We start from the raw sequence: 18,879 nt of genomic DNA, 5'->3' as shown, positions 1-18,879 counted from the left end.
CTACACATATATACCTACATGTAATGAAGTTACAGCTTCTAATTTATGCTATGTTTTAAATGTATATGACACATTTACTTTGACAGTTTTTAGCTTTCATTTATATTTTAACATAAAACATTGTTCTGATATTTAATGTAATTTTAAAATTTTTATTTATGTATGGACATAAAATCTAATTTAAGAAAAATGTTGCCATTTAAAAAATTTTAAATTGCATTTACACTGTTGCTTCTTTCTCTTAGTCCTTTTGTGGACTATAGAGAATAGTCCACAATATGAGAAATATTGACTGTATTAAGTTTAAAATTGTGTATACAGTGACTATAAAGCTCTTTAGGTAAGGTGCCTTCAGACTGTCTAAACGGTGCGGTGCTATCTCTTTCCATTTGCTATGGAAATACCAGGTTTGAGGTGCTGCATGCTTTACTGCAGCGACAGAACCTAACTGGGATGTGTGTTTATGCCCACCTTTGGTTGCCTACCACTTCTTCACACTGACTGCGCTCTCCCTTTTTATTTCTCCATCTCTGTTGGGAGGTCCTCCTTTCAGTTTTCCAGCTTTTGTAATTCCCTGGTGGTCAGTGGTAAAGAATCCACCTGCAGTGCAGGAGCCATAGGAGACTCAGGTTTGATCCCTGAGTCAGGAAGATCCACTGGAGGAGGAAATGGCAACCCACTCCCGTGTTCTTGCCTGGAGAATCCCCATGGACAGAGGAGCCTGGTGGGCTACAGTCCATGGGGTCGCAAAGAGTCGGACACGACTGAAATGACTTTTACATGCATGCATGCACAGGTTTGTGCATTCATTCACAGAGCACATGTTGGACACTGAGGTTCCATCCAGCGATGGAGATTATTGAGGCGGAAGCGAATAGAACAGGTCCCTGCCCCTGGCAGGCTCTTCTCAGTGCAGTGGCGCTGCTGTGCACTGGACACCTTTGCTCCCACTGTTGTGTCAGGAGGGAGAACCACCATGAGGGCTGCTGTGGGGTCCCCTGGTAGCTGCCGTCCTGGTTGGAGACCACTGCTCAGAGGTCCCACAGTGGCCTGTCCTGCTGTGGCGTCGGGCAGAGCCGTCTGTGCGGACTCGGACCTCAGAGGATGTCTCGAGGAAAGGGAGGGTGGGAGCTGGGATGGTGGTGCAGAGGCCAGCTCTAAGTTGATGGCTCTTGTTTTTGTACGGTTGGTACCTGTGTTTTAGGGTAAGTTTTCAGTTGTTGACATCTATTAACACTTTTACCCAAGACTGGTCCTGTGATCTCCGTAACTTAAAATTTGTAAGTGCAGTTTGGTAATGTTTGCAGAGAATCAGTCTTCCAGTTTACTCTGGAACATAGCCATTAACTGTATGTTAGAAGTAGCCACTCATTTCTTTGCAAATGAAGGGCTTGAAATCACCAAAGTAGCATTTTCTTACCTATTAGGGTATACTCTAGTGCCAGAATCTCCAGTTTCATTCTGAAGGTGTTTCAGATGATCAGAAAAACTATAATTTAATTCATTAAAAATAATTATATAGCAGACAGTAGTTGTAGGAGGGGATGGAGTGCAGAGAACACAAGTACATTTTGTTAAAAGTCCACTAAGTGTGAATGCTGCTTCAATGTTCAATTCTCCATCACAGATCAGAAAGACTTATTGTAAGATGGTTCTGATGACTAATGGAAGCTCTGAAGGATTAATTTTTCCCCATTGTTTGACTTACACATAGTTTTTGTTTTTTTATATTGCTGTATCACTATTCCAGTAGTTTATTAAAATTGCCTGTTACAAGTTAGTGGAGTTTTATTGGTGATGTGTGTGTAGGTTTATAACACACACACACAAGTGTGAGATTGCGTATTTAATTTTGGAACCAGATTTTTATAGAAATTCAATAAAAATCCACGTTATACCTCATGTTCTTTTATCAATTATAGTTTCTGCCTTTAATTGGTTTTCTAAATATATATAAGAATATTATTTATCTTAAGATAAAGTTATTATTTGAGACAACAGTGTTAACATTTCTTTTTAACACTGTTGGATTATTGAATTTTTCTAAAGTCTGAATGTAAGACTACATCAAGGGAAAATACTTTTTTCCGATGTAGAGCTCCTACATTTAGAAGGTTGATTAGTTCATCATTTATCGTTTGGAGATAATGATTTTGTACTTGTAAATATGTTTATGTGATTTATGACCAAATTTGATATCTCAGTGACTGTAATGAGCTAACTTGTAAACATAGTTCTTTAAAATATGATTTTCCTTGCTTTATAAAACCAGTTTTTCTTTGGATAGGGGGGAGGAGGAAATTTGCCCGAAACAAAGTTTTTGAGATATGGTTTTGTGAGTGTTAAATTTACCTCCATGTGTCCACATTTTGATTTTTTATTTCTATGAGAATTTAAAGACCCTAGAGCATAGGGATTTTCCTCATAAAATACCTAATAGAATCCTGTGCCAATCAAAGTGAGAGCAGTTGGGAATCTGGCAAATAGTTTCACACAAGAGCACTTTAGCTCTTTTTCCCCACCATGTGCTGCAGTGTATTTTCAGCCCATGTCTGGAGAATTCTTGACGGCTGAAGACAACTTCTCAGAGTGTCGAGTTTCTGTACCTTTGCCTTTTGTACTTTCCGTAGCTCTGAAAAGATTTAGTGGCTTTAAAAAATTGTTTTCCTTGAGAATGTTTGCATAGCGACAGGATGTTTATTTAGAAAATTTCATGTTCCAGAGCTAACTGTTATCCTTGAAGTCAATAGTAGAAATTAGATTACAGGTATTGATTGCTTTGAATAACACCACAGCTAAGTATTTGGGGGAAAATGGCGATATCCTAATGACAGATTTTCCTTTCATTGTGAAACTATTCTTTTGAATAAGTACCCTGGATTGTTTTTAAATTGGTAATAATAAGAATGAGCCAATAAAGAGGAGAAAGGATGTTTTGTGAGTCTTCCCAGAAGTTTGAGGAAGTCATTTGTAAGTTTACTGACTTGGTAAATTCTGTGAAAGATGATGTTTCCCTCAGGAGAGTATTTGACTTTGTCGGAGGTGGAGTGTAGAAAACAGGTAAGGAAGGAGTGGAGGGAGGGTCAAGCCCTCCTGCATTTAGAACTAAGAGCTTAGAGCACTTGATTGATTAAACTTCTAATTTCTCACTTTGTGTAGCAAAAATCTATACCCAATGACTAAAATTTTATTGCTTGAAATATATTAAACTCAGCCATCCTAAGAAACAGAATGACCACATTTGCTACAATTACAATTAGAGGTTAACATGGGTTATTTAAATTTACATACATGCTGAAGTTAGTTGAAAAATGAGACTTATTTGTTGGATTTGCCACAAGTTCTTAGGACTAAACACCTATTCTATTCATCACTATCTTTGTAGACCCTGATAAACTGTCAATGGAAAGCCATTCTGCTTAGAAACTACTTTTATACTAATTAAAGCCCATGAATTGTAGTCTTGGCAGAGTCAACTTCACATGTTTCCGTTAACCCAATTACCTAATTATCTCGGGTCTTGGGAGTGATGGGGACATTAATTCTTCCTGAAAATGGTTTTGTTGCTAGAAGAAGAAAGGTTCCAAATAACCTATTGCACCTTAAAAATCATTTGGAGAAGCTTACTGTGTGGTTTTGAATGAGAAAAAAAATGGATGGTTCTCCCACACTGCCGGAAGTCTCCCTTCATCTTCCAGTCCAACTTTACTCTGAGCAATGAGAGGATATTTGGCAAGAGTTTTATGAAAAGTTTCCAGAAAGTATTCCCAACTAATTCTCCAGTTAATCAAAGTGACTTTCAATTTAACTTATAAATTTAGGGTGATGGTTTTTAAACCAAGTGCAGTAAATACTTGAATTCTTACTGCATAACTTTGAGTGCTTTGAAAATCCAGACACAAGTGTCTAGATGAAAAGATGTCCCAGAGGAAATTTGCAGGGACCATGTTGGTATTCATCTTTCATTAGGTAGAATTCAGTGAATGTTAATCAGAAATGAAAATGAAGTGTATACATATTTATTCCTTTTTAGAGAATCTCTTAAAAAGGTTAAATAAACAGAGGCATGGTATAACATTTAATAAATATATATATGCCACTAGTGATGAGAGGCACTGCTGACTTTAAAGATGGATTAAATCTTGAGCCTACTCTGAAGAAGCTTATGTTCTTTGAGAAATTGCACATGTGGAGACAGACCACGTGGTAGAAATAAATAACAACAGGTTACTCTCACTTAGTGGATGCCAAACCCTGTTCTAAGCTTTTCATTTCTCTTACCTACTCTTCTCTATCACTTTAAATTATCTAAATTATTAACACCATCTTCCAACAACCTTATGAAGTAGGTACATAGATGAGACGGAAGCCCAGAAAAGTGAAGGGCATTTTCCAAAGTCATGCAGCTACAGAGTGGCCGACTATGTGATGCTGGCCTGGTCACAGGTTACATGCTGTAAACCATAGCATTTTATTGATTCTTGAAAGAAAGCAGTGTGCGCTCATAGGAATGATGCTCTAAACCAGATGGCTTTTGAGGGGTCTTCAGTTGAAAATGGTTGTGAGATCTGGACTTACATTTATTTCACTTTTGATTTTTCTTTTCGTCCCTGGAGAGTTTCAAAATGTTATCTCTAAAGTCTGACTAAACATTAAGGGGAGAGATTCCTTCTTGCGGCTCTGAATGAAGGGACAGAAGAGATCTACCGCTAGGGAAGAAATGGTCAATGAAAATTCTAAATTCTGACCTAGACAGATGCAGAGAATGGAGTGCTTTGGGTGGGATTGTAGACAACTTGTTTGCAGAACAGCTGACAGCCGTGAGTAGGTCAGGAGACTGGGGGCGGCGGTGAGCACGGTGGTGGTGCGGCCATGCGCTGCTTGAGGACAGACTTGTGTCCAGGCTCTTGAAAACCAGTTGATACTTTTAGCAAAAGATTTATGTCCCTCCTACATTCTTGTAATGAGAGGTGGAAGAAAGAACATTAATTTTTAAAAAACTTTGGATGATAGACGTTTTTCCAACTTAGAATAGTATAATAAACGCCATGCACCCATTACATAGCATTACTAATTACAAACTTATGGCCAACTTTACTGCATTTGTTGTTCTTCCCTCTACCTGTCTCCACTAAAACACTGTCAGGCAAGTTCTGATTATTGTTAGTTCATCCACAGATGTGTCAGTCACACATCTTCTAAGTGATAAGGGTTAAACTCCTATAACTTGAATGCCTTATCACACTGTTAAGTAAACAAAACAGTATTATCAGACAGCCACTCCGTGTTCAGATTTCCTCAAATGTCCTACAGGTGCCTTATTCACAGTTGATTTGTTCCAAGTTGAGCTCTCAACAAGGTCCACACTACATTTGGTTGATGTGTCTCTTAAATTTCCTTAAAGCAGCTCCATCTTCTCTCCTTTTTTCTCACCACTTATTCATTGAAAAACTTGGGTCATCTATTTTGTAGCATTTTGTACACTTTGGATTTGACTGATTACATCCCTTTAGTAATTAGTGTTTCACATGTTCCTTGTTGCCCTGCATTTCCTGTGACTTGATAGTTAGCTGCAGAAGCTTTGATCATGTAGAGCTTCAGGTTTTAGACAAGAACACTTGATAGGTGGTGCTGTGTGGTTTTGTTGCATCACACCAGGAGGCACGTGATTTCTGCTTGCAGCTCTCCTTAAGACTGATCAGCGGGTTTTGGTGCTGTCAATGTGATTTGTGTGGAATAAACTTCCCCATCAGCCTTTCACCTGATGCTTCTGGCAGCCACCAGTGATTTTCGTCTAGACTGATTCTTTCATTTGGGACTGGCTAACTTGTGTTTCTAAACATTTGTGGTTTTCTGCAAATAGTTGCTGTCTTCAGCCAACAAACAGTTTGTATTTGGGGCATACTGTCGAATGCATGTTACTGCACTGATCATGTATGACTTTGCTGCACCAGTGCTGCTGGATGTGAGGTATATGTATATAAATGCACATGCACGTACACAAGCCCTAATTGCACTTATCTATACTCCAAGAGAATTGGAACTGAACATCTGTCTCTTCTTCTTACCCTGGAACATGAGTTAATCTGTTCCCTAACCAGGGTTCTTTTCAACTTTTTAAAGATCTCTCAATCTCTGCAGGTAATAAAAAGCCATGTCAAATAATAATTCTTGTCTTTTTTTTTTTGGTGAAGTTGAGGAACCAGTGGGTATGTGAGACCAGTTCTGCCAAATTAAGATCAGTCCTGGACCGATGCCAGCTTTGCTCCTTAATTGATATTCAGCACTTAGAGTGCTCAGCTCCTCCAGGCATTCCCTTCCCAGGACTTGGGAACCAGGGTTAGTCATCGAAAGTCAGTTTGGTGAGAAGAGAAGGAAATAGGAGTTCTCATCCAAGATATTAAAAAAAAAACCCACAAAAGCCATGAACACCCTGTGTTCCAGTTGGCAGTCGCCTTCTCAGTGACTGGTTTATGCTTGTTCAATACGTGTTGTTATTCACCTTTCATTAATGACAGTTTCTTAAGCAGTTTTTACCTGTCACTGTCCCTGTTCAGTCACCCATCTTGTAACTACAGGATGAATGTTTCCCTGTGGTGGTGTTCTGATATGGTTTTGACCTTGCACAGTTGTGAATAACAAACCCGAGACACCTCCATCAGATGTCTAGGGTAATGCAGTGCTGAAATGGAAAAAGTTGGTTGAGTGTATAAAAGATGATCACAAATCTTGCAACTGAAGGCAGTTAAAAGTGCCAGTTGTTTTTTTTAAAGCCGGAGGATGGTGACTAATGCTTGTGTCATGACGTTTTATCAGTTAGGTGCATTTCTATAGTTAAAGTTTGCTGGCTAACTTTTTCATAGAACCTATCTAACTTCTAGCTATGCTGCTTTTCATTAATGTGAACCAAAGAAGCAACAAATTAGATCTATCAGGAAGTAGGGATAAAACCCCCAATCGAGACATCTGAGTGAAGCTATTTGTCCTAAGGGTGTTAAATTAAAACTTGAGCTCAGATTGTTCATTTATTCAAGAAATGTTTGAGTTCCTGTGATACGCAGGTGCTATTATGAAAAGTCACCGGAGTGCTAAATCTAATTTCCAGTGGTCAGAAGTCATCCATAGGAGTATGTAGATTCTGAGCGTGAGAATGCTTTTGTTCAGATGTTGACCATGTCCCCAAAGAAGCAAGGGGTTGTTTTATAATAAATGAGGTATTCTCTTGAGGACTAGTTGAACATTATATGTCGTAGAGCTTTTGGCCCCTCCTCTAACTAGGGATGATATTTTAGAATTGGAGAAACTATCCTTGAGATATAGCCTCCCTTCTGCTTTAGATGGCACAAGCTACAGGCTTGCTCACAGGTTTGGGTAGCATAAAAATATCAATTTATAAGTATTGATGAAAATAAGGAAAGATTTACTTCTTGACGTTAACTTCTTTTGCCTTTAGGAAATCTTACTATTCCTCACTTTTCACTGTTTCACATTTTGACACTGAGGTGTTTTCTGACCCCACACAGTCTTCCAACGTCTACTGTGCAACTCAGTTCTGATACTGTCTGCCTGGGGTTAGCATCACATCTCACAGGTTAAAGAGTTCAGCCCCGTAAAGTGGCCCTGACTTCAGATCCAGCTGCAAATGGGGTGCCCAGGCTGCTCACACTTTTCCATGGCTGACTGCATGTCACAGGGTTCCCTTAGCACCCACCCCCCTACCTGGGTTCACTTATTTGCTAGAACACCTCACAGAACTCAGGAAAACACGTTACTTATGTTCACCAATTTATTATAAACGTGTGTAACTCAGGAAGAGCCAAATAGCAGAGGCAAAGGATGGAGAGAGAGGAGGGCATAGCTTCCCTGCCTTCTCTGGGTGCATCATCCTTTTATCTCTTCCATGCGTTTGCCAACCAGGAAGCTCAGAGCTCATTTTTGGGAGTTTTTATGAAACTTTCATGGCAAAGGTATGACTGATTAAATCATTGACCTTTGGGAATTGAACTCAGTCTCCACACCCTCTCCCTTCCGTGGTGGTTGGTGGGTGGGACTGAAAGTTATCACCCTCTGATCACATGAATGGTTTTTCTGGACACCAGCGTCCCCGATCCTGAAGTTCTGTACGCCCTCCCCACCCTCCACCTAATTAGCATAAACCCTGATGTAGTGGAAGGAGGCTTGTCATGAATAATAAAAGATGTTTATTACTTAGGAAATTCCAAGGGTTGTAGGAGCTCTGTCCTAGGAGCCTCACACAAATATCACGTGCATTTTTTTTTTCATTATTGATATATCACAGATAGTGTCTGTAGCAAAACCGTGTGCATACAGCAGACACAGCTTTGAATCAGTACAGTTTCTAGACAGGCTAATCTGGAGTTACCTGGAAGGAAGAGTGGGTACCCACTGTCTCTTTGGCCAGTGGGTAGTTGATTTTCTGTTGTGAAAAGGATCAAGATGTCCTGTCTGAGGACTGAGTGGTACCTCCAGTGTGATGCTAAATTGTCTGTAAAAGAAACAGCTTTCTTTATCCTAATCTACTTACTAACTTATAGGATTAGTTTAGAAGAGTTAATTATTTATGACTGTGAGGGAATCCTTATTAGTATTTTAGGCTGATAAGGAAAGAAATTAGATAAAGGAAGAAATTAACATTTGACAAAAATCTGGCTTTGTTGCATGAGAGTCCCTTGAACTGCAAGGAGATCAAACCGGTCAATCCTAAAGGAAATCAGTCCTGAATATTCATTGGAAGGACTGATACTAAAGCTCCAATACTTTGGCCACCTGATGCAAAGAAATGACTCATTGGAAAAGACCCTGGTGCTGGGAAAGATTGAAGGCAGGAGGAGAAGGGGATGACAGAGGATGAGATGATTGGATGATATCACCAACTCGATGGACATGAATTTGAGCAAGCTCCGGGAGTTGGTGATGAACAGGGAAGCCTGCTGTGCTGCAGTCCATGGGGTCGAAAAGAGGCAGACACAACTGAGCGACTGAACTGAACTGATAATGATATTATTCTAAGTAAACTCTGTAAGGAGAAATCAGATCTGGTTTTTTCAGGAGCTGCCCAGTTGAGGTCCTGCTGTTGGCTGAAATGGTCACCTCCTTAGCCCTGTGGCCTGGAACCACTCACTGGAGCTCTAGGTCAGTGGCACTTGCTTTGCCTTCATTGTGTCATGCACATGTGCTTTTCTTAGCACCGTGGTGCATATAAAAAAGGTGTGAAACACTGACTGAAAAAATACTGATGGTATTATTAGAAAATATGGTGAATGTGCTTGTTTCATTTATAGGTGGTGGGAAGTTAAAATGGTGATGGGAGGATGTTGTGGGTTTGCCACGCAGGAGAAATAAATATGATACAAGACCAGAGAGCACTTTGTTCCCTGTTAGAGCTCAAGCAGGCCGTTGTGAGAGCACCTGCACGTCTGCCTCCACAGTGAGGCTGGTGGGAGCTTCTGCCTGGGCTCCTGGGGTTGGAAACTGAAACAAGCCCTGTGACTCTTTTTGGCACAGTTTTCCTAAGTTTGCATATTATGTGCCTTGTCCCACTAGAAGGAGGGCCACTGTGGATGGTTTTCCAGAAATCCTAACAGATTGCTGTCGGTGCGTGCTGAGGCAGTAACTTCAGACTTTGGGAGACTGTGGAGGAGTTTCATTAAATGCTGCGGGGTCTGATGGGGAGGCCTGCCCATCTCAGGAGAAGGGAGCTCTCTGACCATCAGCGTAGAAAGTTTTGTTGGAGCTGATCAACACGGCGTTTATGTCTCACTTGTCTCCATGGGGCCCCTGTTGGTATGTTCACACATTTGAGGCTTGAGAACAGAAATGTCCGGTGGATTTGGCTGAGTTTGGGAGATTACGTGGGTTTAAAGTGTTCTGGTGCCTGGACAAGGTGCTGGGCACCATTACTGACTGGTGTGCCGTGAATGTTCCCCTCCCTGACCAGGATTCTCAATGCGTGTGGCCCCCGAGCTTCTCTATGGAGGGAAGTAGTGTAGGTGTGTCGTGGGCTAGGCCTTTTGTACGGAGACCGTGAAGGACAAAGGCATAAAGGAGATGCTCAGTAAGCTGGAGACACGTGAAGGACTCAGAGTTCTTAGCGCGTCTGCCTCTCCCTCTACACTGGGACAGAGGTGTGTTGATGGTCATGGCTGCCACCACTCCATATCCGTTTGGAACCTTTTCAAGGTAGGTGTGTAGCTGGAATTCCCACTGTTAGGGTCCCATGGCGGCTGTGCTTGCACGGCCATTGGAGCGTGGCATTGTGGAGGGAGGGGATTGAGTTGGATAGCGTTTCCCGTTTTCTTGGAGATTAAAATACTGTTAATTTAGCTGATTCCCAATCATTGGACCACCAGGGAAGTCTGCATACTTGTATTTTTAAGGCCATTTTTTTTTTTAACTTGTTCTCTCGGCCTCAGCAAGATTAGGTTTAGAGAACAGATTGGCCCCTTTTAGAAAGTTCTGGTGTCAGGAGCAAGGAGGTTATAATTAAAATAGGAAAAAAAAAAAAAACCCTTAGTGTAGAAAAATTGAAACACAGAAAAGTAGAAAAAGAATTAAAAAATCACTGATAATTTTAGCACTTTGAATTAATTACCAGTGATGTTCTGGAGAGTGTGTATTATAAATTATATGCACATGTGCTTTACTAAAGTGATAGTTCATTAGACACATTACGTATTGCCTGATTAAAAGAAAAAAAAAAGCCCTTAAACTATTAATGTTAGTTCTAATGTCTTTTATGGTGTGTTTTCTTGGTGGTAGTGTGGTATTCCCAATATGGGTGTGCCGTAATTTTTATATCTCATCTAACACAAATATCTCTGCTTTGGACAACTTTCTTTCTGTAGCCTTTAACTTCCTAAAGGACAGATTCCTAGGGATGGAGTTACTGGGTTAGCCATCAGGACATTTTGAGGTGTTCCGTAGGTATCGCCCTCTAAAAACTGGGCCAGTTAATATTCATTCACAGCAGTGCATTATTTGTTCTTTCGTTTGTCTGTGTTCGTCTGTTGACTGAAGAATTGTTGAGGATTTATGTGTCTGGTGTAATTCTTAGGCCACTGAGGCACATGAGAAGTAGTTTCTGCATTGCTGAAACTGAGGTGGGTAAGGGACACCATCTGACTACACACAGCTGTGAAAGTACAGCTGTGGTAAAGTCCCTTGGGGACCGCTGCTTAGCATACCTTTGTGAACTTTGATATTAGGGCTCTATTTATGTGTGGTATTTAAGTCAAAAATTGAATTTTATTTTTTTGGACGACTAGAAGAATTTGAAATTTTTTTTTCATGTTAATGGCTTATTTCTATTCTATTTGTATTCTTTCTTTTGTGAATTACCCATTTGTGCCGTTTGTGTATTTTCTAATGGGGATATTTGCTGTCATTGATTGGTAAGGCCCTTATACTCTTTCCTGGTGTGTCATTGCAGAAGGTAGTGGCTTCAGCAGAGGCTCTGTAGTTCAGACAGAGGGGTTCCCTCTTTGCCTCTCAGTAACCCTGGGGTCCTCACAGGAGAACTTGGGTCCGTGGAGGTCCAAAGCCAAGATTCTGTCTGCATGGTGGTGTGGACAGGCTTCTCAAGTCCTGTTAATTTCAGTGGAGCCTGGACATTTCTGCTGTACTGGTGATCCTGGGAGGGTCTTCCTGAACTAGCTGGCTCCCTGGGTATTTTTGAGGAGTTTGGACTAATCAGGATTTGGCCAGTTTAGTCCGAGGAGTTACATTTGTTTGCTGGTTACAGACATCCAGCCTGTGTTAGTCCTTACCACAGCAGTTCCAACAAGTAAGGGACAGTTTGTAATCTTGGTTTTGCAGATGTGTGGATAACTAGACCACAGAAATATCCCTCTTTTTATCTTCATCAGTATTTCATTGGTGCTCACTTAACATCTAGCAAAAGTGCTTTTCTTCCCTATTCGTACCCTTTAACTTCCTCCCACCACAGTCCCTTTTAATTCTGGCAGGATGCCAAAGACAGTAGTCTTTGTGGGTAGGTCACTGCTTTGTCCTTTTGTCCCCTCTGCCTGGCAGACAGGCTTGCGTTTAAGTGTGACATTTCTGCACCTCTGGCTACATAACTTCTTTCATTGGACTTCGCTCAAATCCATCTTACACACACAAGTGTTAAAATGTGATGAAGGGGCTGTTGGTTTCTTAAACTCAGCACAGTCCAATTTCTAGAATGCTTACCTGCATGGGTGAGTGACAGTGTTTTGTTTTATTGATGAGAGTTCAGAGTTCTAAGCAAGATCTTATTAATTTTTGGATGTTGCTTTCTCTTATGTACCAAAGTCTGGAGGAGGAGGAAGCAATGTAATGTTAGCTGATAGTGGCTCATTTAATGCTTGGAATGCCTGGGACTGCGAGCCTAGAATGGACAACGTTGCCTATTTCTCCTGATTCCAAGTCAATGTCCTTCCTCTCTTACTCTCTTGAGCTCATGATAAAAGAGAGAGCACTTGTCATGATAGTAATGGAGGCAGAAAAGGGGATGAAAGTAAACTCTTGTCTGCCACTTTATTTCCTCATTTCTGAAGTTGTTTGAGGTTGCATAGTTGGAATTGTCTTCCTCTTTTCCAGTGATTACAGATAACTTGAAAAATTACTCTGGATATTCTTTCTGTTTTGCAAATGAGGTTACTCAGAGCCAAGGGAGAAACGAGAATTTAAGGCAGTTCTTTTCCCCCACCATGGTGGGGTGCTCTGGATACTTGTCGGTCATTCACCAGCATTCCTGGAGGTATGATAGGAGTGCTCTGTCTGTTGTAGTTAAGGTTCCCACCTACTCTTGGCCTTGGTTCTGGGGAGCCCCCTGTGGTGGCAGGGGGCTTCCTCCAGAGAGACTGATCCAATCACCTTTCCATCATTTCTGCCAGCTCCTTTGGCATGTGCGTAATGGTTTAAAACAGCAACTGTTTAATTTTTCATGATTCTGTTTGTTACTCACATGTCTGCGCTCAGCTCATTGGTCTGCTGGGGCTGCTTCAGCTCAGCTGGGCTGGCCGGGCCTTCAGGCCTCCCACTCCACGTGCTCCTTCATCGTCCAGGAAGCTTGACTGACCTGCCTTCCGTTTAGATTCAGGAACTCTGCGGGAGGGTGAGAGTGGAACCGGCAAGGGCACGTCCCAGGCCTGCCTGGATTCAGGAGGGGGGACACAGATTCCACCTGTGATGGCAGGAGCAGCAGAGTCACATTGCAGAGAGGCCTGGACACAGAGCAGTGGTTCATTGTGGCTATTTCTGTAACAATCTACTGCAGAAGCCACAGAGATCTGAAAGCTGAAAGATGTCTTCCTTTCAGCCTCAATATTCTGAGTTGTTCTGTGGTCAGAATTAGAGCAAAAGATACTTTTGGGCCGTAGTGAGTGTGGCTGTGCTTGGACGGGTCCTCCTGCTTCAGAATCGCCCTTCTGAATATTCTTAAAGATCCCACGCTTAGGAATGCTCCTCCCATGAGAACTGCAAGAAAGAAACTGTAGAGTGATGATACCGGAAAGGTTGTGTAAATGTCACTGGCATCCTCTTAAGGCAGAACTTTGAAACCAGAATTTCAAGGATCATGCAGAAAGGTTGACCCCCTCGGTCCTTGGAGCGGCTGAGTAGGGCTTGAGGCTGCTGAACCACCTCGGCCAGCTTCGGGGCCAGCTGTGGTCCTCATTTTCTCCCTGCATTGAACAGATGTCCTCATTGTCATATAAATTATGGCACAAAAAAGTCAAGACAGCCTTGCCCTAAAGGACACAGCAGCGCTCTGGGAATATGACTGGATGAGGACACATACTGTTTTCCTCATCAGTCAGGGTTCCTGGGTGCAAACAGGAGAAACTGATTCCAGCTGATTCAACCCATACTTTTCGTTGTCTGCGTCTGTCCCTGTCAGATTTATTGCCAGATCGGTAAACATGTGAACATATTTTCTATATCAGGCACCAAACTTGGGTTTCAGGTATACAAAAACAGTCTTCTCTGTGGGAAACTCCTTCCATGTAAATAATGTGTCTGACCTGCCTTGTTTCTATCCTACTGCAGATAAAGGGGAGGGTCTGTTTATTTCTGTTGATTGGTTAGGAATTTATTATTTGGTGACAGTCTTACCAAAGGGAGGATTATAATCACAAATTTATAGTTTTTCTTGACAATGACTTTAAATTACTTATAAAGCTATTTTAATCCCTGTTAGCTTCTAAAAATCTCCACTAGACATCTATAGTATCCTTATACTCTTTTCTGCCTGTTGCAGGCAATTGAAAAAAAAAAATCCATATTGATCCAATATCTTGTTTGTAGTTTTGTCAAAATATCTGAATACATGGTGACAGGTTGCCTTTAGGGTTTAGTTTTTGGGGGCTCTTGAGAAAGAGAGGTAAAGACAAGAAAGATCAGAACTAAGAAAGGTTCTTACTTAGAGAATGAATATAGAGGAAGAGATGCTTAAACAAGCAAACAAAAAGGCTCATGCCTACAGAGATTCAGAAATAGCCCTTAAAGTATTGTAGAAGCTGCCTCTTTCTACCTTACCATCCACCTCACCTGGGATGGCTTTTCTGGGGTGTTCCTTGTCCTCCCTAGACTGACTGCCTTATGAGTTCCTCTTAAATGTGGGGTGCACTGCTGAGAACAGGTCATGTAACTCAATCTCAGACTCTTGAGTCATTGTTGCTTATAGATACTTTGAACTTTTATAGAATTCTTTAGTGTATTTTGTTGGTGAAAGATCAAAATATATACTTGGGCTGTTTTTAAGATAGCTGCAGATGTTTCTCAAGTAGAGAGTGTGTTTAAATCTCATTTATGTAAGTTAAGTCACATTCTGTTCCTTGTGTGAGTGTTCATTTATATAGTAAATGTCCTTTAAGGACCCTAATTTATTTTTGTTTAATGTGGATGCAGTATGGAAAGGAATCTCTCTCTCTCTCTCTCTCTGTGTATGTGTGTATTATATAGAAATATTTATTTTCAAAAGAGCAGTTTGAGTAAGTTTTAATTATAGTAACATGTTTTATTTGCCTGCAAAGGTTAGCTACTGTTCTGTCAAATTGGGCTTTTGCAGAGAGGGCCAGTTTTAGTGTCTTTCTTTGGATAGTTTTCACAATGATTCTATGTTCTGTTATTGTCCTTCGCATTTAATCTTTTATCACTTTTTCACCCTGCAGAGAATATGGGTGATGTACCAGTCAGTTTCAAACACACACACATGACAGGTGGTGTTCAGCCTTTAATTTGGGGAGCTTGTAAGCACTGAGCTAATTCAAATTTATGATCGCAAAGGTTCTAAATTTGCCATATAAAGTAGCATTCATAGATTCCAGTATTTTGGGGGCTACCTTTTCTGCCCACTACCATCTGCCTCTGGTCCCTATGTAATTACATCTGTCCCACATGCAAAATACATTCACCCTCCTCAACATTTCCCAGAAGTCTTGGCTCATTACAAAATCAGCTCAAGTCCAGACCTTGTCTAGACATCATCAGCTCACCAGTCCCAGATCTTGTCATTGGAAGCATCTCAGTCATGTACGGGTGAGACTCTTGAGTATGATCCATCATGACACCAGTTTCTTCTCTGTCTATGAACCTAGTAAAATAGACGATGAATTATCTGCTTCCAAGAAAATTACAGTGGTAGGTCCGGCATTGGATAACCGTTAGGGAGATTTCCATTCAAAAAGGGAGAAAACTGAAGGCAGAAAGGAGTGAGCAAGCAGTCCCAAACAATTTCAGAATTTAGCAGTGCCTGTGAATGGTCCTCCACCTTTAAACCTTCCTTGAAGACAGGTTTGCAGGACATGAAAGAGCTTACTCATTTAAAGCTGCTTCTTGTTTGCTGCTGAAACTCTTCCCAAAGGTTTTTCTTCTACCAACAATGTATTTTGCTAGTGATTCTTTTACCTGGTCATCTGATCACCATATTATCATTAAAAGAATAAATGTATGTGTACAAAAACAAAACCTGTAAACTTTTCCAGTTTCACAGGAGCAAAAGTTTTAACTGTTTTTGGTGTCACTAAGTACCTTTCATAATTTTTTCTCAGTTTTGCTTAATTTTTCGTACTCTTGCCATTTTTTGTATTTTTTTCTTGATTTGTGTGATGTCCTTATATAGTTAGTTTTTGATTTTGTATTGCAAGAATTTTCCTAAGTCTTTACTTAATTTTTTAAAGATTTTTTTTGGGGGGGTAAATATATAGTTTGCTTTTTTAATACCTTTTGGATATATAGTTTGAATATCCCTTTCTCTACTTGCGATCAAATTAAAAATTATTATTTTTTTAAAAAAGGCACCCAAAAGGACAGCTTCTGTGGAAAATTCACATTGTGCTCTGCTTATTTCTGACAGTGGGCTCCTTAGGAACCACCATTATCCTGTAGCAAGGCACGTCCCTGAAAGCCGCTCCTGGGGCCCTGTAGGAGCCCTGTGCTCCTGCCCTGTGGTCCTGTCCCACCAGCCTGGTGCTCTCAGCTTTCCAGTCTCTCCTCAAAGCCCTGGGCCAAGCCCTCTAACCCCTCTTCTGAATCCACTGAGGCGGGAAGGGGTTTGGATGGGAGAGATGTTGGAATAGGTAGATATGTGTATGATACACTGTGAAAAGTGAGTGCTGGAAAATGTATCCTTAATATGTACATGTAACCAAGATGTCCTAAAAATGTGGAAAAACCCAACTCTGTTACAAAATTTCCATATAGTAAACCCCTACACTAATGATTTTGTAAGATTTATTGACATAGAAAAAAATATGATCTGTGACTTAAGCATGTTGCAAATCAGTACTGTGGTCTGATTTTGATTGTAGAGGGAAAAAAAAAATCTCTGTGTAGAAAATAGTCTGCAATAGACAACGATTATTTTGGGATAATTGGACTTTTAAGTGTATATACAAGTTTTTAAAACCCTGTATACTTATAGGTGTATATATAATATTATATATTTTTGTTTATCTTTTCTGAATTTTCTGGCTTTTCTGTAAAGGACTTTTTAAAAAATAATATAACATAAAACATTGATAATTTCTCCCTTCCCAAGCCAAATAAATTGCCCCAGAGAAATGATGCTTTGGCTTACCTGCGCTATTAACTTGAAATTGACTGTTCCATGATGTTTTTAGCATCATGGTTGTGAAATGCTTTATATTCTTGACTCAGTTGTTTATATTACATTTGAAGGGAAATGATTTTTATTAAAGTAAAGAATTAAATTGTAACACTGGAAAAGTGCCGATATTTTAGTATTTTTCAATATATCTGCCGAGGAGAATGATTTTTATAGTGGTGTATTTACATGCAAAAGCCTTAGCACCTCTGAACAATATAAACTGAAAGTGCCGAGCACTGTTTTCTGTTCTTTTGAAGACAATGAGTGATTTGTGGTTAGTAACAACTTTGGATCATTTTTATTTACTTTTTCTTAATTCTGAGAAATTCTTTGCCACCTCTCAAAATATTATATTAACTGTATGTTAAAGCAAAATTTCCTACGTCTTGGTGTGAATTTCTTATGCCCTCAGAATCCTACCTGTTTTATAGTACTTGAAACTTTTACTTTTTATTTGTTATTTCTTAGGTAAACGCAAAGCACTGAAGTTGAATTTTGCAAATCCACCTTTCAAATCTACAGCAAGGTTTACTCTGAATCCCAATCCTGCAGGAGTTCAAAACCCACACATGTGAGTATTCCTGGTAATCAAATAAAAGGCTCAACTCAAGCAAAGGTTTTAAAGTTATTGTATTTTATCAATTTTTGCAAGTCGAGGGGTTGGTATTTCTCTTATTTTATGGGCCATTTGAAATATTGCTATTTGGACTTAGAAAAGCTGTTGATCCTGTAGTCTGAAGTAGGCAAACACAATTTTCCTTTCTAAAGTTTTACTTGAAGGGAAGAAAAGAGCTGAAGATCCGGATACATTTATACTGTTTTAATTTCTCTCATTGAACACTGAGAGTATTGTTAATACCCCTCCTCCTGGATTTCCAGCTGAGTTGTGAGTAGTATTCAGAAGACTTCACACTCCCCTGGAGATGTGCACAAATCACCCCCACTCACCAGGTGACAAAGCTGACTCCCATTCTGAACACACCTACTGCCCGTCGGATTTCCATGTCATAGTAAATGGAAAGAGTATGTACATGTCAGCGTTCAGGTGTTAGTGATTCTTTAAAAACTGAAAAATAGAAATGACATTATATTAATAGCACTTCACTGAAAAGTATTAGAAATATATTAGTTAATTTAAAACAATCATTATAATAATATTTTACAGAAACCTTTGAATTGAAGTGAAGTGATGTGTTAAATAATAATGTCTTCTCCTCAAACCTGGCAGGAACACGAAGGGTCAGAGCCAGCAGATTGACATTTCTACTCATGTCCAGAAAAAAAAAAATTTCACCCATCTCTAGTATTGAGAACTATAAAGCAAGTGGTAGAGGACACAGTTAGAAAAGCTGTCAGATCCATTATTTTATAGCTTTGTAATAATTCCTCAACAATTTGCATTCAGACTTTATTAGACTACAGATATGTTTATTCTTCCCCAAGAGGCACGTTTATTGTTGTCTTTTGAAATTTGGCATGCACAGTATTTGCACACAGTTACGCATTGGTAGAAGAGTGTCTTGCGATAGGGATGCTGAAAATATTTTTAAAGCATCAGTGTCTAGAAGGAAGACGTATATGTGTGTGTGTGCTCTCAGGCTTACACCTGTCACCTTACGGGAAATGAAAGATATTTTAAATGGAAACCGAATAGCAGTTGATTTGGCTGGGCGTGGTGTCTGTCAGCTTTATTGGACTACTTTATTAGACTGCTGTTCGCAGTGAGGTTTCCTGTCAGAGCTCAACCTTTTACCTTCTCTGAAACGTAT

The 18,879-nt window shown here is 40.1% G+C and overlaps 1 protein-coding gene across 9 annotated transcripts in view; it reads left to right on the top strand.

Annotated features, from left to right (window-relative positions):
- Positions 1-18,879, top strand: part of MAP2K4 (mitogen-activated protein kinase kinase 4) — a 76,620-nt gene that overhangs the window by 10,606 nt on the left and 47,135 nt on the right. For 8 of the 9 annotated variants that reach the window (XM_081580683.1, XM_081580687.1, XM_081580681.1 and 5 more), the window contains one exon: positions 17,579-17,681. The exons of the other annotated variant lie outside the window; for it this stretch is intronic. In XM_081580683.1, the coding sequence (XP_081436809.1) occupies positions 17,579-17,681 (103 nt within the window). The remainder of the gene's footprint in view (positions 1-17,578; positions 17,682-18,879) is intronic. 9 annotated transcript variants of the gene reach the window in all.

The sequence above is a fragment of the Giraffa tippelskirchi genome, chromosome 3 (assembly GCF_054371585.1).
Source record: "Giraffa tippelskirchi isolate mGirTip1 chromosome 3, T2T-mGirTip1v1.2.pri, whole genome shotgun sequence".
Taxonomy (NCBI): Eukaryota; Metazoa; Chordata; class Mammalia; order Artiodactyla; family Giraffidae; genus Giraffa; species Giraffa tippelskirchi.
Note: the sequence above shows the minus strand (reverse complement) of the source record. Positions and strands in the feature narration are given on the sequence as shown.